Here is a 22,677-nt window from a genome sequence, read left to right as displayed (position 1 = left end):
GTATACTATGCATGCTTATATGTAATTGGATGTTAATTGCTTAATATCTAATCTAACAGAAATCAACACCATTCTAAGTTTTGTTGATTCAGATTATAGTCCAGTACCGCCTATTGGTAAATCAGAAACCAAATAAGAATGAACAGCAACGTGTAAGATTTGCCAACATTTAAGGAGCAAAATAATGAGTATTTTTATATATAGATACATATGGGACTTTAAAATTAAGTGCACTAAACTGGAACACTATAAGTATTATGATGCTTTCGGATCTTAAGAAATTGTCTATTGAAGAAGTGAATTAAGGAAACAAAGAATTAAGGACTATTACAAAATTGAGAAACTCTCAAATTACTAAATTGTCGCAAAAGGTGCGCTATTCTTGGTCTCTTTGTAGGCTTAAGGGTAAATTAATTTGTTTATAAAATAATTACCACTTGTGCCTGAAAAGGTCTGAATGGAACAAGATATAAAAAAAGATAATGACGGCATGAAGAATAGTTGCTATTTATAGGTGAAATTACTTAATTATTGTGAAAACTAGACTTTTAAATTAGGACCGTCGACCAAACAACTTTAATACAACCCTGGCCAGGTGACTTCAAAAGAAAACCAATTATAACAATCAAAGCAGGTTTTATATGATCACTTTGCCTATGAATTCTTTAACTTTCTTTCTCAAATTCAAAAATCTACTATCAGAATAAAAATTATAGACACTCGAGTTTGGACTCCAGTTAAAAATTAACCAGTAGATCTACATAAAAACGAGTTATATCAAAATTTAGCTTATTCAATTCTGCATTAATTGGTGCTAGCCACTTCTTCTTTTTCTTTTTTCGACAAGTATGCATTCTATTTTTTATCGTCATAAGATTTTAGTTTTGTTTAGTTTAGTTTTGCAAATAATTGCTATCTTTAAAATTCTGTAATGGATTGTCCGATCGTTATGAAATTTTTGTAGGTTGCAAGCAGAAAGGTTTTAAACACAATTATTAATTTTTAGGTTTTCAAAATTTCTCAAAAAAAACATTATTTTGAATTTTGCCAAACAACTTTTTCTTGGTATTTGGTAGTCCTACAAATACAATATTGGTCTTGTTTTGAAGCTCTTTGCATCTGTTTTTTAAATGCATTATCATTGTCAATTAACATTGCGAAACTGATTTTATACAGGTTTTTATTCAACGGAGTAAAGCTGAATGCGGCAACACGGCACACAGCGACAGGCTGGTGTAGCTACCCCCCCCCCCCAACCATCCCCCAAAGTAAAACAATCAGTGCCCTTGATGATGTCTGAGGAGTGTATGGGCTTACAATAGTTTCCTAGTCTCCTACCATAAGCTGATTCAAATGAGCATTTTCACATCATTCAGCCTATTTAATGCAGATTGAAATGTCACTACATATTCAGGGCGGCATTTTCAAAATTCTCAATGACATTACAAGAAAGTTAATTAATTTGAAGGTCAGAAATGATTAGATGCATTGTTCACCAACTATAAATATTTAACAATTATTAACATCATAGAATCTATAGCCAAAATCTAACATAGATACTTCTTATCACTAGATCTGTGAAAAAACATTTTTTTTTCATGTATAATATTTATTATTCAGACATATATACACATCTTACAAGAACTGTAAAGCTAGATGCCAATAAGCAACAATGCTTATGAATGTACCATATCCTAAATTAAGGAATGTTAAAAAAAAAATGATAAATATAATGTGGAAAAAATAAGATAAAGATGTAACTCTTAAAGAATAATATATTGGTTTTGTTATCTTTGAAGTGAGGTGCATGTACAGGGGATGGACAAAAATATGGAAACACCTGTGAAGAAAAGCCGGAATGCTGTAGCTAATAAGGTGCTGGACTGCCTTTAGCTTCCAAAACGGCCTGCAGTCTCCAAGGAATGGACATATACAAGTCCTGGATGGTGGATAATGGGATCTTGCACCATTCATCTGTAAAACATGCGCACAATCCTTCTCAGTGTCCTTCTGTCTCTGTCGCTCAGTGTACATTTTCGTCCACACAGGGGTTCATCTGATGATGTGTTTCCGGACACACTATTATGTCATCATGATCTTGGATAGAGTCCCTCTCGATACACCAAATAACATGGAAACTTTTGTAACAGAGGTGCCTGCAAGGTGGGCATCAACAATTTGCCCTCTTTGAAACACTGTCAGCTTGGAAATGATTCAGTATCAACTGCACTGCACACTATCTATAGTGCAACAATCGATTCCTACCAGGCCGACAGGGTCCTATCTCACGGCGCAAAACAAAATAACGTCGCACCGCATCAGATTTTAAGTGGAAAAATTGCATCGATATCACCCATTCTGATGTCGTGCTGTTTCCATATTTTTGTGCATCCCCTGTAGTTTATCTTATGTACAAGAAACAAAATTATTAAATAATTAAATTCATATTAACCACATATATAAATCTTGTAACCATAATGGATTTATTATTTTTCTTTCATCACAGACTTAATTACAATTTTCACAATCAAGCAAACTTTACATGTAATACATGCAATAGACCCAAGTATGACTAGAAGCTTTATCATTAAAAACAAATATTTTCTATTAATTATACAATAACAAAACTATATGTGCATTGTCATAATACACACAACTTATGGAATGAAATAATTTACTCTTGTTAACACTGAGAACAACAGTAAGTTATTTAAAAGTTATTACAAATTCTGTAGGTAAAATAGAGATGAACACTTCACTTACATTATATACATACACACAGACACACACACACAAATATATATATATATACACAATGTGCACAATATTAAAAAAAATGTCTTGTTGAAATCATGCTATTGCATGACGCATCCACTTTTTGTACTAGGATCCTTTGAAGACTGATGGGCATTTACTTCTTGGATAGGAGGTAAATCTCCACTGCTTTTCTCTGTAGATTTCTGGGGAAAAAGAAAATGTTTTACTCAGAGAATGATGATTTAACATCTTATTTAACAGAATGGGTCTATATTGATTTAGATAGCAAATCAATAAGATTTCTAGTCTTCTTTGCTTAATTAATTTTGTGTGTATGCACATGACAAAAACTGCATATTAAATACACAAAAGCAATTTTGTTTGTCATATTATATGAATAAGATGGATAACAGCTGCGGTGGTGATAATAACTATTTAGTGCAGTTCAAATAAAGTGATGAAAAAATAATAAATATGCAGGTGACACTGATTACTCTTTTCATACTTTAATCACTCTATTAACTTAATTTAATTATAACCCCAATATGTTATAGACTGCCAACAGCAACTTGTAGATGCTTGCAGAATAAACTTTTTAATGCCGATCAAGGTATCATTTTACCACCAACCTTAATATTACAAGAATGAAAAATGTATATATCAACTGCTACACTAGAATGCTGGGGTTCGTGCACTCAAAACTCATCCAAGAGGTGAATATTGCTTTGTATTTATTCTTTCATCTAATTTGTCACTAGAGTTGTAACTAATGTAGATAGGCAGAAAATACATGTACATAGTTACGAAATTAACAGTTTAATGAAGTAGTGTGAGTGCATAAGAAAGTTTAACTTACTATGGATGTACCAGCTGCATTGACTGATATGTCAAAGGCTGCATAAGAAGATGGAGACCACAGAGGACATGGCTGTGGTATCTGAAATGACTCGGGACTAACCAATCCATAAGTTGCTTTCATCTGAAGTTCGGGAGGATCAAATGGTACTTTGTGATGATAGCTGTAACAATAGAAAAATTACATTGATTGAACAACAAGATTTAATCAACAATATGAAATGGATATTTCCTATTGAGTCTTAGATTGAGAATACATAGCAAGTGGTTCCAGCATTGTAATTCATTATTTTTGGGTACTTTTAGCCCAAAACATTCTGATTTGCTGAGAAGATAAAAAATGACGAATCCATTCCTGTTTTGATACAAACAGTACTAAATAATTGCAACATAGTTTCTAAGAACAGAGGTCTACCTAATTCCTGTACATACTGATGCCTGTTTGCACCAATGTTGTACAAACTGACGAGTATGAAAACACAGGTCAGGGTAACTCAATATATTTGCAATATATATGGTGTTAAATTTTTATTACAATGGAAATCAATGTACTTACATCAGGCCATTCTCTCGTTCACATTTCTCCAATGTTCGTTTCATAACAGGTCCAAAGTTTCGGAAAAATAGATGTTCTTCTGGTTTGGCTCTAGGTGATGGTCCTTTGGTTTTTGCATATTCTTTGCACAGTTTAGCAGCTTGATCATAATCTAAACAAAACAAAAATGATAGGATGTAAATTTGACTGTCTCCCTGTGTGTCTTATTCTAACTTCATGAGAGATATCCCTTTCTCTTGCCTTATGCTAAACTATATTTGCTTCTTCTAATTTTTATCCAGATGTGCAGGTCCAAATTTTCGCACTGGGTAAAAACTGCTTCGAAAAAGGCCACAAAATGGAACAAAAATGAGAAAAATATTAATAACGCAACTAATCATCTAATATAAGTTTATCTATCTGAAATTGTATATAGGGGGCCTCACAATGCTGTTTGCCCCAGGCTTGCAGGTGTTTAATACTGTGAATATAAGTTGAGGTAGAAGTGTGGTCTTGAATTAAATTAGCATATTGTGCAAGTTATGTATCACACTAAAATCTTCTACAGGGTGAACAAAGGTAAAATATGTACTTCTAAACATGTACTGGACTTTTTTTAAGTGCATAAATACAAACCCACAAAATTACTCACATTTTTGGCTTTCCTGCAAAGCTCTTATTGCATCTCCACATTTGTCCTGTGAGAGTAAGTTCTCTCCACAATAATTAAAAGCCTGATGAAAAAGGAAAGAAAACATTACATGACAATCAACAATGATAAAATAAAAATAGTCTCTGTCATGTAGTAGTCACTGTTATTAAGCTCTGTTTCAAAGATTGACAAATAGATATTACTAAATATCGTACCTTGTAAAACATTATGCAATGATCAGTTATGGAGTTAATGAGTAACACATTCCATTACTATTCAGACAATGAGTTGAAAGAGAACTATAATCTCATATTTTTCAGATGAGTTGTTTCGAATGTAATGAAGTATACACTATATAGCTATTTGCTTGTTGAATTCTTAATACACATAATATTTATAACTATTTGGAATAATTTAGAATGTGCTGAATTGTCTAAAATGTTGCCACACCATCACTTCTTTTGAATGTGCCAACCTTCATGGCAGAGTGGTTAGCACAGCATGCTATGACACCAAGAGTCTCAGGTTCGTATCCCAGCCTGGGCGTTCTTTGTGAGTGTCCCTTCATCATTGTCATCATCGTGATTACCTACAAGTGGCAAAAAGTGATGTAAAATGAACCTATTTCAATAACAACTTTATCTGAATGTGAATGTACAGCAGGAGTCAAGTGAGTTGAATTAAATCAGTCTGATGTTGCAATGCGAAAAGTGACAAATGACACATATTGATTGGGAATGAGCCAATCAATACCATTGTTTCACACTGCAGCAGCACGACAGGGGAAATTCTCAAGTGACATGTGTCACCTGTCACTTCTTGCCTTCTTGTGAAATCTCCCTTACTGTTACCATGAATGTGTACTGCTACAAATAGACTACAGACAGAACATGTACAAAGAGGAATAGCATGTTGTGACTTCTATTTGTATCATTATATTATCACTTCTATTTGTATCATTATATTATCACGTAGCAACATATTTCACCCTTTTTATCAACTGCAATGCAATCATACATATCCTAAAACCTAAATATCACATTTAAATATGGTGTTTTAACAGTACTTACAAATGACATGTAAAACGCTGCTTTCAGTTCTAAGTATTTCTTCCATTGGCCAAAGGTCTTCTCATCTAAGGAACCCAATGCATTAGCAGCAGTTGTGAACATTGTAGAAGTTTCATATGCCAAGGCAGATATAAGGCTTGGATTGTGTTTCAATTCAACAGCCCGAGCAACTGTCACTACAAAGTTAAATCGATAAAATAAAAAATTAATCAAAGATAACATTTGTGCACACAATTTTCATATTACTACAGAACACTTTTTTTCTTCTTTCAAATTTATACTGTTAGAATGAGACCTTTCCAATAGCATGCTGATGACATCCCATACTTTTGCTCAATTTTTGTCATCTCTTCATTCTTATAAATGCAACTTCTCTATTGTGTTATCAGCCATTCTATAGATGTAACTCAGCCATCTAAATCACACTAATTTCCTTCGCAATCCCTCTTCATTATTGTATCTTATGCTCCACAATCCTTTCTCACGTACTGGTCCAATAGAGCCTTTCTAAAACCTCCCTTTCAAAGCTTCCAATCATTGTCTCTGCCCCATTTGTTATGTCCACAACTCTCATATGAACATTAAGAAAGGCCTTATTAGTGTTTTACTTAATCTTTCCTTCTCAATTGGGACTTCATTTGTTTATTTAGTCCAAAGTACCTCTATTTGCTATACTTATCTTATGTTTAATCTCTATCAGAGATCCCTGCATATATACATGATAACTGAATAAATCTGTGTTTGTAGCATTTCTAACTATACTAAATAATTTTAAATTGCCACAACAATCATTAATAATGATAGGTATTGTTAGAAATTGGTATGAGCATTAGTGTCAGTTCTAGTAGATATGAACCTCACGGCTCATATGCATGTGCCGTTGTTTCTTCGCAATTGTTTTATATTATTTAATTACTATTATTTTGTACTTATGAATCTTCTATATTCCATAATATAGCATAAACAAATTGAATGATAGGAAGATTATTACTGGGCTTATAATCCACTAATATTTTCTATATTGTTAACAATAAGTGTAAACGCGGCTTAAGTAATTAATCCATGTTAATTTTCTGACTGAATGTCAAATTAGAAATATGAATCTGTGTTCTTTCACGGCAGAAAATGTTTATGATTTGTATTGACATAGATCTCGTTTAACAACAATGAAAAGATAAAATCTGTTCTTTTAAGTTATGTAATGTGTTCAATAAGGTTCAAATTACAACGGGCAATGATTCAAGTTTCGTCTTTATTAACAGAGATGAATCTTTGCCCTTATACAAATTTATTTGGTTTTGCTGCAACGTTGAAATTAGTTAAGCTTTGATATTGAGATTGTGCAGGTAGATATTTATTGTTATTTAGTTTTTGGAAATGTCACAAGTTGCGCTGTGCAAATTACGTCATATTATGACAAGTGAGCATCGAAAAGAGGGTATAAAAGGAGATGCAAAGCTTAGTTTGCACGCATTCCATCAGTGTCGGCTCTATGATAAAAATATCTAATAACACTTGGGAATAAAGATACATACATTCGCCATGTAAATTTATACTTCGAAGTTTATAATGATATGGGACAACAGGTTAGGATCGGCCGAAATCCTTTGAGGTTAATGACGCCTGCCTATTGGACATGCATTTGTCACTGTTGATCCATATGTTTTCATTCTTATGAATAAGTGTTATTTTGGCCTTCTTCAAAATTTATTCAACATCGATTTAATTGGGCAAGGAAGCAAACTTAGACATGTAGTACAATGTATTTCATTTTAATAGACAATGTCGTCATTGGCATGTAACATCATGCAAAGCTCAGCCTACTAACGTTTTTCAATCCCGAGCAACCAGTAGAATTAGTAACTTTCATTCTGCATAAATCTTGCCCATATTGAAATCTATTCATGACACATTTTGTCGCAATACTGTAGGAAGGGGCACATACGCAAGTTATTGTTTGCTACTGAATGGCAGACCGTAAACTTCGTCTTTGGGGACAAAAGTGACAGGGTTCTCTTCTCTGGTACGGCTTCCTCCTGGCGAGACACACACATATAGCTACTTCCTGCACATCTATTTGGATTTTTCCATGAAGACATGCAGCAAATTAGGATTCTGGGTTCATCGAATCAAATATTCACAAACAGGGGATTCTGTATTTTAAATTAAGGACATTTATGGATTGTAAATTATAACTGAGTTTAATATAAGGTTTCGTATGTATGGAAATAAACGATCTTCTGGACAAAAATGAATGAAAAGAAAGGTCAAAGTACCCTCCCAGATGATGCAGTTACAAATTGTTTAACGAAAAGAATCGTTGATTTATTTCATGCTTCACCAATATCTCCCTGAAGGTCTCAATAGTTTATTCACCACCCGTACCTGAGAGGGGTCATAGTATCTCATTTAGCCGTCTGAGTTCTAGCCGAGGTGGAATTAGAACATTAATGTATTGGAAGACAAAGGCAGGCTAGGGTTATCATAATTGGCAGCTGAGTGTGTTATTGAAGGAAAATAGTAAAGAGTGAAATGATATATATGTAGATGAACTTTGTCTACAAAGTTAAGGTCAACCCTCACATAACGGCCATAGTAAGACTCGCAGGTAAGACGAACAGAGCCGCACTTGCTGTGTAAGAGAGGTTGAGTTGACAGTAGTGTCGAGACGTCGCGTCCATTCATCAGCTGCCGTGCGACCGAATCGGTTGTGCATTTTCGCCTGTGCCTTAGTGTAATCGCTTTTGTATATTTGGTATTTATTTGATGTGTGAGTCAGAATAGCTAATCCTGACATAGTATCAGATCATATTCACAAGGTTCCTACCTATTTTGTCAAAACAAATTCCTGCCTCTTCCAGGTTTCACAATCATTTTCAAATACGTTTCCAAACCATTCACAAACCCTGACTATGCCCAAAAACATTTGATTTTCCCTGATGTTTTCACTAACAGGTTGAATTCTCCATTTTTTCCAGAATTTTCAGATCTGGGAAACCTGATTTACAATCAATGTACATACTAGAAGCACAAATTATATTTCTCTCAATATTACCTTCTTGTGCTTCTGCAGTGCACTGATTCAAGTATGCTGCCAATACTCTTGGGTCCAAGTCACTCCCCTCCACTGGCCTTTCCACAAGTCGGGGAATGAAATCATCGTTCACCATTTTGAATATCCCAGCTGCCTTCCTCAAATTGGTGTGAACTGCTTTGGCTTCTTCCATGGAAATACTGCATCATAAAAATTTGAAAAATCAAGCTGTGTATAAGATCAAGTCGTACATTTAACCCTTAGACGCCAAGGCTGATTTTCCAGGTATTTGCACCATTTGTTCAGTACACTTTGGGATAAAAAATGTTTCCGTAATCAGTTAGAAGAAGAAGAAAAAAGGGAATAACTATTTTCTTTTACATGAAATTTGAAATTCATCGGACCCACACGCAGACTACGCCAGTACGTGAATTTTCAAAAGGTACCCGCATAATGCCTGGTATGTTTGCCATTGATGTGGAAAAATTAATGCACTTATTTGTAATACTTTCGGAGAAAAAGGATATTTTTCAATATAGAGCAAAAAAATTCGAAGTACAAAAAATAATTTATCTTACCTTGACCCTGCCTGCCTGGCTGCCATGTCCAACTCACTTTGTTAGTCATACCCTCCTCAGCAACTTACCTAAGTAAACATGTGATGCAAGGGGCTAAAAATAGCATGACCGACAGAAACAAGTCAAAACATTCAACAATACTTCCTTTGTAATCCTACAGCGCAGTTTTGTGAAACAGCAAAGAGCAGTTGGTTGTTTCCCAACCCCTTTGTTGGCAGCTGGAGGCTTTTGAATTTCTTTCCCTTCAATTTGAAAGAGATTATTTTATCCTGGTTTCGTAGCACTTGAATGTGACAAATTCTTATTGTATTAACAACATCATAAATAAGAATATAAAAATTGAAACTCGCACCAATATTGTATTGAAATTTACGATTAATAATTAATCGATAATGATACATCTAATATATTGCTGTTTCATTTGTAGTTTCTTTTGACAACTACAAAAGCATAAAGAAAGTCACCTGGAAAGAGGCTATTGATGGGAACAAATCCAGACTCTTAAGAGACACAACCGAGAATGATGCAGGCCTCTGTAAAGTCGAGATGAGACCGGCTGCACCTTCGGTACGGCATTTGAAAATTGTACCTCAACCAAATTTACTTTATTATCCTCTTTCTTCAGTCTAGCAAATGAATGTCTATCTGAGTATTTGTAGATAAGTCTATATTTCGTTTATAGAAATTACAGAAATTACATAAATCTACAGTGGCCATTTAAAGCTCTCGTATGTTGCTTTGATGCACATACCAATATTCAAGGTACAGTTGTGTTTTTTCAAGGGTTCGTAGATAGTGGTGATCCCAGAATAAGGAGTATGGAGGCAGAGCAAGGAAAAATATTTTTGAGTAGGGGGGTTAATTTTTAAAAATTTCTAAACACCATACAACAATCCATATTTAGGTTAAGGAAAAAATATTATCTAGTTTTTCGTTTTTGCTTGGGGGGAGGGAGACTGACTGACTGGAAGGGGGACGGATGTTCGTCCCTGCTCTCTTCTGACGCTGTCACTGCTTGTAGCATCAAAAGTATGCATCGAACAGAAAAAAATTATTACAAAATAGTTTGTGCTGTCACACACTGTATATGTTGTTTGTACTAAATCGAGGCGAGACCAAGAACAAGACAGTCATTTACAACTCGAGACTGACTCTTTGCCAAGTGCCGTCCATATACTTGGGCACTTAAGGTAACCAGCAAGATCTATAAAGTAGGAACCTTACTCTTTTTATTGGTTGTCAGGGTGGTATTTGTAGGGAGGACGAGGGGGATTTCCCCCTCTGGGTACTTGCGTCCCCCCTTCTGCTTGATTAATTTTATCAATGGGAGGGAATATTATATTGTATAAAGTCACTATCTCATGCTTTCCCTAGACAGTCAGTAGAACCCCCCCCCCCCCCCCCCCGGAAATTTCTTAAATACAACACTGTTGGTTGTTGCACGTATTTGCTGCCCATGCTAATCAGAGGCAATCTCTCATCATTCAACTTCTAAGTTCTGTCTCCATGGTGACCACTATACTTTTCATCATACACCACCTTGTGCCTCGACTTAACATACATGTAAGGAATGCAACACCACCATTCAAGCTCGATTACTTTCTGTTCCTCGAAAGTGTTTTTAAGAACTACAGATACCACTGTCTTAAGGGGCTCCTATTTTCACTTCCACCGAAGAACAACACAATACTCTGATTCTCCTAGATATTACTACAATTGAAACTTCAAAATGAAAGATTTAGATGTGCCGGTATTGTCACAATTGTCAATATCGGTATCAACGGGGTCGTGGATATAGATATTTTATCGACGTCGATATTTTTGATACTTGATATATCAACTCAATATAAATATTCAATAAATATCACACATTCTTTCCTCAAAACTGCACCAAATAGACAATTGTTTAATGTTTTGTTCAGGGAAAAAGCAGTTGTACAAAATATTTGATATCTTGTCAAAAAAGGGACCAAGGAAGTTGATTTCTAAAAAGGATGGGGGGGAGGAATGTAGGCTGAAAAACTAGTCAATAAAGGGACCAGAAAGGAAAATGATTTTAAAAAAAGGGGAAAAAGGGAATGTGGGGTCAATGTTATCCCTCCATCTTCATGTTGGCCTTCCTACAGGCCTCTTACCATCAGGTTTCCCAACAAGAATTCTGTACACCACAAGATAACACAGGCCGAATTAAATAACCTAATCAGGGACTTAGAACTTCCCAAAAATAAAGCTTAATTGTTGGCCATACAGCTGCAACAATGGAATCATCTGGTGATGATGTGAAGGTACTAACAACTCCTTACAGAAAAAAGAATTTCTTCCATTTTCCGAAACAAAATGTGACCTGACTGTGTGACATGACAAAGGCTTCTCTGCATCGATGATATCACATAAGACCGAGGACTGGGAACTTTTTATTGATTCCTCCAAGCTCTGTCTTCAAGCAGTTTTGCTGCACAACGGCAATGTTCTACCTTCAATTCCTGTTGTCCATGCAGTTGACATTAAGGAAACATATTAAAACATTAAAGAAATACTTTGGTGATTGTGAGTGAACTGCATGGAATGCATTTCAACAAGTGTGTCATAGTTTTCTGGGGAACAGGAGAGCAAAGAACTATGAACAACTCAAGGAGAATCTTCTGACGTCTTACGAGAAGACTGGGTGGGAATACAACATTCATAGTATTACTTAATTACTTTTTTCTTAGTGCTTTGCTGTTAGTGGTTTTTACTGTTCAAGGGATCTATTTCAGTAAGGAAAGGGTACTTTCTCCTACACAACAGAAAAACATTCTTTTTTGAGGGTTCAGTAACCAATTATATCAAGACTGCTCGCAGGATTTTGTGTGTGTGTGTGGTATGGGGGGGCGGGGGCAGTTTTTAAAGTGGAGGAAACATAGAGTTTTGCTTTCCCCCAGTCAAGAGAATTATCATAAAGCATCACATGCACTAAGTTAATTTGCACAGACGCACAATCTGTCTTTCACGGCATCTCTCATCTATGTTTTCACGCTATAATTTCAAAATTTGGTTGGTATTAATTCTTCCTAGATATCTTGGGGGGGATATAGGCCCCTGGCCTCCTTTTGTGGGGGCTCTTAATATATTTATCAAGTTATGCCCACATTGCTTATGAATAATTGTTATGTAACATAAATTATGCTTATCATGAAAATAAGAGCCAATGCATTGCTTATGGGTAACATGAATTATGCCATAACTTCAAATTAAGAGCCAATCTTAGAAAATGAAGTTAATATTCGTGTTCAGGAGGTCAATTTCAGTAAGAAACAGCTACTTTCCTTTCTGTAACAGAAAAAAAGTGAAAATTTGTAGAATAGTGTTATTATAAATTTTAATTATATTAAGGTTTTACATATTTGTGAATGCATATAATTTGCATATTTCACCAATAAATATTAGCATCTGTTGGCTATATGATTCACAGACAAATGAAGTCAAATTTTGCTAAATTTTTAAAGTGTCACACACATAAGAAATTTTTGTTAAAACGGGGCATTATAGATCGAAAATACTGGCATCTGTGCCATGCCTCAGCAGTAGTCATGCGCAATCTTCACCCCGAGTCAAACTGAATGCTCTGTGTATTTTGATTCTATTCTTTTTAAATTTGTAGCACTATACTTCCATTTTTTAATATTCATGATGCAGGTTGGTGCTAAAAACAGCAGTGTAAATCACAAGATAGCTGCTCAATAAAGACAATATCTAATCAACTCTTGCCACGAAAGAAAAACTTAAAACTATTACCTGTACTAGTAATTAAAAAAATCAATTTAATTCTACTCACTCATCCTTTCCTGCAATCATGGATGAATGCTTCATAAACCAAATGGCAACATCTAGACACATATTTGCTGCTTCAAATACAGCATCTTGTTGAACTCTGAAAAGCATTGGAGAAAAAGAATAATGAAAGCCTTTTTTGCAATGTTTTGAACGTACTGCTGACTATTAACAAAATATTCACAAAAAATAAGTCTGAGTGTCTCACCATATGCACATGTAAACAAAAAGCATGTGAATAGCACAGGAAAAACAAACAATATTCATTGTGTGCAAAAAATGACCATAACTTTTATAAAAATATGAAGTAATCAGTACAGGTGTTTAGCCAGACCTTTTCACAATAAGTAAATAAAATGTTGCCAAGTAAAAACATATTCACAAAAACTTTGTTCACAAGCGACATGTGTCACTGGAGTGGTGGTGCAAAACTAGACAAAAAATGTTGGAAGTAAATGTGGGACACCTAATAAGTATGGTCGAAATTGTTATAAATTAACATCATTATTAGAGCCCGGAAGTTCAGGCATTTATTTTCGTTAAAATAGGCAGGCAAAAAGGCATTTATAATGTGGAAAATAGGCACTAAAAATGAAAAAAAAAAGGCAAAATAAGTGAAAAAGCTACATTTGGAAGTCTCTTACTTTTATCTATAATTTCTGGTAAAATGTTAAAATCTACATTGGGAAGAGCATTTCAATTTTCTCCCTCTTGATTGCACATAATTGCAAGATGTTTTTTAAAGTTCTCAACATTCATTGATAGTCCTCTGTCAGAGATAATGTTTTTCATAATAGAAAATGATCTTTCTACTTCGACAGAAGTTATTGGAGCATACATAAAACAAGCTAATGTAGCTGGACACATTTCTGTAACAGCATTTTCACCTTTTAGAATATCACAAATTGTTTTAAGTCCACATTTGCACTCACTACCCGTTTGCACTTTTCCGCAACAGCTGACCCCTTTTCTCTTGGCACTTCCATCATCTGCTGCATAGATTCCTCGAAGATTTTCATGGATGCTATAAGAGTCTCACCTCTTTCTTCTAGCTCTGTAATTGTCTCTGACAAAGCACCATAATGTGCCAAAATAAACGACAGTTCATTCTTGAGTTCTGAACAGCACAGGAGTTTTTTTTCACTTCACGAATTGAAGGTGCTTCATTTTCTGGAAGAGCACCTCACTGATTTTTTCAAGGTTGTTAGCATAATATATAGCTGCTGATATCCAGGTTCCTGATATCCACTACCTGAGCAAGATAGTTTATAATATCTCAACTATGTCTGATATTTTTGAAAGATGCTTTAAACAATTCTGCTAAGAGTAGTTATGATTTTTGTGTGTGTGTGTATGTGCGTGTGTGTGTGTGTGTTTGTGTTTGTTTGTTTGTTTGTTTGTTTATATTGCGTAGTAGTTGTGGTGTGTGTATGTTTATATTGTGTTATAGTTGTGATGTGTTTGTGTGTGTCTTGTGTAGTAGTTATGCTGTCTGATGTGTTTGTGTTCGTCTTGTGTAGTAATTGTGCTGTCTAATATGTTTGTGTTTGTCTTGTGTAGTAGTTCCTCCATTCATATTGGGGGTTAGGCGTAGAGCTGACAACTCTGCACTGTAAAAAGACATGTCAAGAAACAGAAATATAAGGCCATGGATGTTCCCAAGGTAAAATATTCCGGAGGTAAAATAGTCCCCCGTTCGGATCTCCGGGTGGGGACTACTTTGGGAGGTCCCTGGACTAAGGATAAGATCTTCATTAGGAATAAGGATATTAAATTAGGCACCTGGAATGTTCTGAGCCTTTACCGGCCTGGGGCATTTCAGTGTACAGTTAATGAGATAGTGAAGTATAAATTAGATGTAGTAGCTGTCCAGGAGAAGGGAATTGTAAAACTAAAAATTATACTTTTTTCTATGGTGGTACTGAAAATCATAATTTTGGAACAGGCTTTTTCATAAATAATAGAATTATCTCGGCTCTTAAAACAGTAGAATTTATTAATGATAGGATATCATATGCAGTTTTACAGGGTAGGTGGTGTAAAATTATTTTAATAAACATACATGCACCAACGGAAGATAAAGATGATAATAATAAAGATGATTTTTATACAGAGTTAGAACAGGTCTTTGATAAATTTTCTCAGTATGATATGAAAATTCTGTTAGGTGACTGTAATGCACAGATTGGCAAAGAAGAGACATTTAAACCCACGATTGGTAAAGAAAGTCTTCATGAATTAAGTAATGATAATGGTATAAGATTGATTACTTTTGCAACCTCAAAGAATTTAATTGTGAAAAGTACCACTTTTAAACATAAAGATATCCATAAATATACCTGGTCTTCTCCAGATGGTAAAACTCATAATCAGATAGATCATATTCTCATTGATAAGAGAAGGCATACTAGTATAATTGACGTTCGTACACATAGAGGTGCTGACTGTGCCAGTGACCATTATTTAGTAATTGCTAAATTAAGAGAAAGACTCTCAGTGATAAATCATAAGCAACAAAATCTAAAAGTTATAAAATTTGATACAGGAAAGTTTGTTGATGAAAGAATTAAGAAAGATTACCAAATTAAACTGTCAAATAGATTTGATGTTTTGCAGGATTTAAATGATGATGAAAATATAAATGAAACAGACGTAAATAAGAATTGGGAGCACATACGTAATGCAATAGAATCAGCAGCTAAAGAAAGTATAGGATACCATAAACCAAGAAAAAGTAAGCCGTGGTTTGATAATGAATGTCATAATCTAATAGAAATAAGAAATCAGGCTAGACTTAGATGGTTAAATAACTCGGATGATACAAATCTAAGCAATTATAATAGAATAAAGCGAGAAGTTAACCGCACGTTTAGAAGTAAAAAAAGAGATTACTTGAAAAGCAAAATTGACGAAATTGAAACAAACAGCAAAAATAAAAATATCAGAGATTTATATAAAGGTGTAAATGAATTTAGAAAGGGGTGGCAACCTAAAGTAAACTTGATAAAAGATAAAGACGGTGATTTTCTAGCTGACCCATGCGATATTCTAAATAGATGGAAGAACTACTTTAATGACCTTTTAAATGTCCATGTAGGAGATAAATCAGAAGTAAATGAAGTCCACACAGCAGAACCTTTAGTTCCAGAACCTAACTTGACGGAAGTTAAAGATGCTATTAAAAGGCTAAAGAATAACAAAGCACCTGGCATTGATTTAATACCAGCTGAGTTAATTAAATATGGTGGAAATTCATTAATATGTCAAATTCATAAATTAATTTGTTTAATATGGAATAAAGAAGAAATCCCTCAACAGTGGAAAGAATCCATAATTGTTCCTGTGTTTAAAAAAGGTGATAAAATGAACTGCAATAATTACCGTGGAATTTCTCTACTCTCAACAACATACAAAATATTGTCTAACATTATTTTAACAAGACTAACCCCATATGCTAATGAAATTATAGGTGATTATCAATGTGGATTTAAACGTAACAGATCAACTACAGATCAAATTTTTCACATCAGACAGACACTTGAAAAAAAGTGGGAATATAATCAAAATGTCCATCAGCTATTCATTGATTTCAAAAAAGCATATGATTCGGTCAAAAGAGATAAATTATATAATATATTAGTAGAGTTTGGAATACCTAAGAAGCTTGTTAGTATGATAAAAATATGCACCAGTGAAACAGAAAGTAAAATTCGTGTAGGTAATAATATGTCTGACAAATTTACAATTCATGATGGGTTAAAACAAGGAGATGCATTATCTCCATTGCTCTTTAATTTTGCCTTAGAATATGCTGTAAGGAAGGTAAAAGAAACTAAAGAAGGACTAAAATTAAATGGTGTGACTCAGTTGTTAGCATATGCAGATGATGTAGACTTACTGGGGGATGATGTGAATACAATTAAGAATAATGCTAAAATATTTTTCAAAACTGCTAAAGAGATAGGTTTGGAAGTTAACAAAGAGAAAACTAAATATATGCTTACAGGCCGAAACCAAGTGTTAGGTAATAATCAAAATCTAATTATTGATAACAACTCGTTTGAACCAGTTTCCAAATTCAAATACTTAGGAGTAATATTAACAAATGAAAATTATATTAAAGAAGAAATAAAAAGTAGGCTTAATTCAGGAAATGCATGTTACTTCTCTCTTCATAAACTTTTGTCTTCTCGTTTAATATCTAAGAAACTAAAGGTTAAAATATACAAAACAGTAATTTTGCCTGTAGTATTATATGGGTGTGAAACTTGGTCCCTTACATTGAAAGAGGAACATAAATTGAGAGTATTTGAAAATAAAATCCTTAGGAAAATCTTTGGACCTAAAAGGGATGAGGAGACAGGTGAGTGGAGAAGGTTACATAATTTAGAACTACATAATTTGTACTCATGTCCAGATATTATTAGAATAATTAAATCAAGAAGACTTAGGTGGGCAGGACATGTGGCACGAATGGGAGAGGAAAGAGGAGTTTACAGGATTCTTGTTGGGAAACCAGATGGTAAGAGACCTGTAGGAAGGCCAAGACGAAGATGGAGGGACAACGTTGAGATGGACCTAAAGGAAATCGGTAGGGATGGAAAAGAGTATATAGAACTTGCTCAAGATAGGAACAGATGGAAGGCCTGTGTTGCTGCAGCCATGAACCTTCGGGTTTAAGAAGGTTAGAGAGTTAGTTAGTTAGTTAGATATCCAGGTTCCCCATCTGGTCAAGACTGGTTGCTGAGGTAAACTAAGCTCAGGCGCAACTTCCTGAAATTTTCGGGTTCGAGAGGGAGATTTCAGAAATATCTTCTTTGTATTCGAAATCAACCTGTCCACTTTTGGCTGCAACACTAACTTCTTCGGCGATTCTGTGCATTGCGTGGGCTTCACATGTTATATGAAGCATGTTCATGAAGAGAACTTTCAATGTTATGGCGACCTTCTTCATATAGGGAGCTGCATCACTGATAAAAAGTAACACGTCATCATGATGTACACCATCTGGCCAGAGCGGAAATAGAGAATTTGAGAATAACCGAGCTATTGACGAACCACTGGCTCTCTCTAGTTGTTCTGACGTGAGAAGAAATGACGAGGATCCTCCGCATGTTGGTTCCACAGCTCCTATGATGACGTTGGCTATTTAATGTCCCATAGCGTCAGTAGTTTCATCTATTGAAATCCAGATCTTCTTTCCACCAACTTCAGCACGAATTCTCTGCAGAGCTTCTTCGTAGAAGACGCTTAAATATGTTTTCCGCAGCGTAGATTCCGACGGCACCGTTTCTTTAGTGTATTTCTCCAGGAATTTCCTCAGTGAAGTGCCCACTGTTGAAATTAGGGATATCTTCTTCTGTCCGATCATTTTAGCAGCTGCAGATTTATGTTTTGCTGTTGACACATGCTGAGATATAAAGTATTTTTTCTCATGGTTGATTGTGTTTTCACATATCTTGCAGAGAAGAATAGTACCGTCTGTCGAAAATGTGCTTTCACCAAATTCACGCACGTAACCATGTAACTTACCACTTAATGCCACACTAAATTTCGGCATGATGACAACTACACAATCCTTTCCCTCCAAAGTGCAGAACTAAACTAAAGATAGAGAACTTGATTTTGGAATCCATGCAAAGGCCCTTGGGCATTAGTGCTGTTTCTTGTCAATAACCTCCTGACACGGACGCTGGACGTGATGACGTAATTGTGCAGGTGTTCAGCAACAGGTTTTTGAGCAGTCAATCATGCACATGGAAATGTTAACCGAAAGACAATATCCTCCTTACTCAGCATGAAATACTTTCTCACACTTTTCTCCTTCAGCAATGTTGAAACATGCGTGAGTTCAATATTACTTAAATAAGGTGAAAATTATTCACATAATAAACGGAAGAAAAATAAATGCCAACAACGTTTTTTTGGAGAAAAATAATTTATATACACATTTTTTTAAAAAAATGGTAAAATTTCATTGAAAAAGGCAGAAAAAGGCATTATAATTAAAAATAGGCAGTGGTGTCCCAAATAGGCAAAATGAAAAGGCTTCTAAAACATTCAAAACAACATAAAAAACGTATATCTGGAAAAAAATTATCAATATATGCAGTAGATAAAAAGAGGCATTTTGCCAAACTTCCGGGCTCTAATCATTATACATTATTTACTGTAGTAAAAAAAATAAACTATAACTAACTACTTACATTCATTAAAAGACATCAAATTTAAAAAATCTTTGAAATGTATTTAACATCAAAATATCATTTGTAATACTATTGCACAGAGTAAGGTAATTCTAAATAAATTCACGTGTAGCAGAAAATTTAACTAAATTTTGTGATAGCGAGACAATTCTGTGCCTCCTAGTAGTGTTGTGGGAGAGGGACGAGGGACATTTATACTGAAAGTAGGACATCTGGTCGCTTTACACAAAAAAAATGTATGCTCTGCGATGTTATGTCACTTACTGGGGTGAATTCCCTAACAAAGAATGTGTCCATTTGAAACAAACACTATGTCGCAGTTTGCTTTCTCCTCCACTGCCATCACAAGGTGCCAGAAATCCATGTAGTAATGCCAAGTAAGAATTCAAAGCAGATTCCATTGTTGAAGGACTATGGTGTGGATCAGGCAATATCTCCAACAATCTGTTTCTGGACATCTTCAAGTCACTGTAAGTTAGAACAGAACTAACAAAGTAATTACAGTATAATACATTTTACACTTTCTCTTAGCTGTGCTCTTCGACAATACACATAGATGTAAGATATATTCTAAGGGTCATGTACAGTAGCATGCAAAGGTAAAAGAGTGAACAATATTGTTCAGGCACTTTCTTTTGTGCAACTAGTTTGAAATAAAAAATACAATAACCCAATGAAGCAGAGTACAACCAATGTAAAAGGGAAGATAATTAAAATAGTGACAGACAAGCTATTTACTATTACCTTTCTGACTGAAAGCAGAATCAGGGTAACAGTTTCATACATCGGAGACACATTTCTTCAATTTTACACAAGAAACTACTTACGGAAATGAGTTTCTCCAAGGTTTACAACGTTCGTTGAGGTATTTTATTTCATCGTGGAATATATTTGACCGGGAAATCATGTATTTTTCAAGAGAAATATCTCACCGATGCACAATTGCCATTGCTTTCATTTGCTTGCCCTACGACAACCGGATGCTGCGTTCAATTGATGACGTAAGCCCCTGTCAGTGTTTCAACCCACCCCCTTTTTTTTTTTTTTACTATGCTTGCATAACGTAACCAAACCTAACCTTATCGGAAATGGTTCATGAGGCTATCCGTGAATGGTTCGTGGGGCTATCCGTGTATGGTTCGGGGGCTATCCGTCAGCTATCCGTGCATAATGTATAATTTCCACTGATGACGAACACGATAGTAGGTATTTTTCGGTGAAGAAGGTTGAAACACTGCATACCCACAACGTGAGTCAAGATGTGTCCGCCATATTGTGTGTTCCGGAAGCAAAGAAAGGAATAATAAAAAAGCAATCAGAATGTGAAAAATTGCGTTTGTTTTCGTGTAAAAAGCATAATGGCACCTTGAACTATGTTCCACAGTACACAATTGGGTAAGTACGAACCATGCGAAACACAAAATATGCGATTATAATGTGTCTCCGATCTATGAAACTGGTACCAAGGATCAGTTGATAATTACTTAATTTTCACTATAACACTTCGTAAGTATAATTACACGAGAGTCACAGCATACAAACACGTTCACAGAATTATTTCGTCTTTGTACTAGTATGTAGGCACAATGTAGGTGTGTGACTTTACCTGCATAGCTTAATAGCTTCACTCGACAGTCCAATCATTTTCATGTTATAGTGAACGAGAGTTGTAGCCTTTAGTAAGTTTCTGTGGAACCAATGAGCCATTATTATTGTTTTTAGTTAATGCGAACGTGTCAATCAATTAGAGCACAAAACAAAACTCAAGCTACACTTTAACATGAAATATCTGACAAGAACGTGGAAAACAGACGCCTAAAGTGATCGTGCTGTATAAAACAGATGAACCTTCCTAGTTATCGTGCCAAGTTGAGAAGCTAATGATCCTTCAGGGCTGGAATTTCTGATCTGTGGTTACTTGTATTCTGGACACTCAATTAACAACATCGGAATAATATTTGAAAAATATCCATTGATTGAAGCACACATATGGCTAAAAATGATACCAGTAGTGATAATGCAATTTCATTCAATGATTTGTAGGCAGGTGAATCAAGAGTGGACAAGTTGTCGTCACATCTCTTGTGCCTTCCGTCAAACACTTTCCGAAACTCCGAAATGACCATGTCTTTCAGCTGTTTTGTGTGAACTACGCATGCGGTAGATTTGACTCCTTGACACAAAGGACAGTGCTTACGTGAGTAAAAATGCTCGCTTATGTGTGTATGTACTTCAATCTAAGAGAATTTGTAATGAAAATAACTAGGATGTGGTTTATTTTAATGTTCTAGTTTTTTCCTATTAAATGTCATAATGGCAAGTACTGGTTAGGGCACGATGAAACCATCACTTGTTGACAATGTTAAGGTTCGAGACACTCTGTTTTTAATAAATCAATTTACTCTTCCGAAAAATTCTTTGGGAGCACCTATTTTGTCGCAATATTTGCTTTGCCTTTCAATGACTTTTCACCTTCATACGAAAAGCATATTTGTGTACACGTTAATGTGTGTGTGACCAGCCTTCACCCAATGTGTCATATTCATTGTATAGATACTAGTGATGGATGAGAAACTGAAAATTACCATCGGCGAGGATGTCATGACGTGATAAGTAGTACCAATAAGATCGGCCATTTCTTCACTACAATACATCTATGTAAGCTAAATTCAGATAACATTCATGCTAAACACAACCTTCATGAACTAGAAAGTATTCACGTTCTCGCAGATGGACAGAGTGTAACCAGCACCAATATCCTGGTCCTAGGATTCGAAATCTGAAGTATTTGAGCCATTGTGGATGTAATGTCATGTCTGCAGAATCTTGCCAGGGAGCGAATTTACAATACCGGAAGTAGAGTCCGAGCGCATTCGGAACATCTCCAGTTGACTGCGCGAGTCTATCCAGCGAGCCTACGAACAGCGTACAGCGTGAGCAATAGAGTTAGCTATAGGCGCAGAGTAGAGATGACGTCAGCGGTTCATTTCTTGATTGGAGGCGTCGAGAGTTATGACTCGCTCCCAAGGTCTAAGCGCAGAACGGAGAAAGCTGTTACGGAAGTAATCTCACTCTATCTCAAATTTGTTTGAAATTCGGCATACTCACTAATTTTGGCCTCGTAATCACAAATCTGCAGTTGAAATTTGACGGTCATGTCTAGGAATAGCAAAATAAGAC

At 35.2% G+C, this 22,677-nt stretch overlaps 2 protein-coding genes across 2 annotated transcripts in view; one reads left to right on the top strand and one right to left on the bottom strand.

Annotated features, from left to right (window-relative positions):
• Window positions 1-1,597: 1,597 nt before the first annotated feature.
• Window positions 1,598-21,323, bottom strand: LOC145978944 (BRO1 domain-containing protein BROX-like). The gene is made up of 9 exons (XM_083111949.1): window positions 21,104-21,323; window positions 19,762-19,965; window positions 13,296-13,391; window positions 8,925-9,103; window positions 5,870-6,045; window positions 4,800-4,881; window positions 4,169-4,319; window positions 3,614-3,776; window positions 1,598-2,960 (listed from the first exon to the last, which is right to left on the bottom strand). Exons 1-9 carry the CDS (start codon window positions 21,202-21,204, stop codon window positions 2,856-2,858), a joined length of 1,257 nt encoding a protein of 418 aa, XP_082968075.1. The 5' UTR covers window positions 21,205-21,323; the 3' UTR covers window positions 1,598-2,855.
• A 282-nt stretch (window positions 21,324-21,605) lies between these two features.
• LOC145978940 (lysophosphatidylserine lipase ABHD12) overlaps window positions 21,606-22,677 on the top strand; it is a 40,691-nt gene continuing 39,619 nt past the window's right edge. Inside the window, exon 1 of the mRNA XM_083111945.1 lies at window positions 21,606-21,694. The gene's annotated coding sequence lies outside the window, so the exon portion shown is untranslated. The remainder of the gene's footprint in view (window positions 21,695-22,677) is intronic.

The sequence above is a fragment of the Lepisma saccharinum genome, chromosome 25 (genome assembly GCF_977018435.1).
Source record: "Lepisma saccharinum chromosome 25, izLepSacc3.1, whole genome shotgun sequence".
Classification (NCBI taxonomy): domain Eukaryota; kingdom Metazoa; phylum Arthropoda; class Insecta; order Zygentoma; family Lepismatidae; genus Lepisma; species Lepisma saccharinum.
This window is presented reverse-complemented; position numbering and strand designations above follow the sequence as displayed.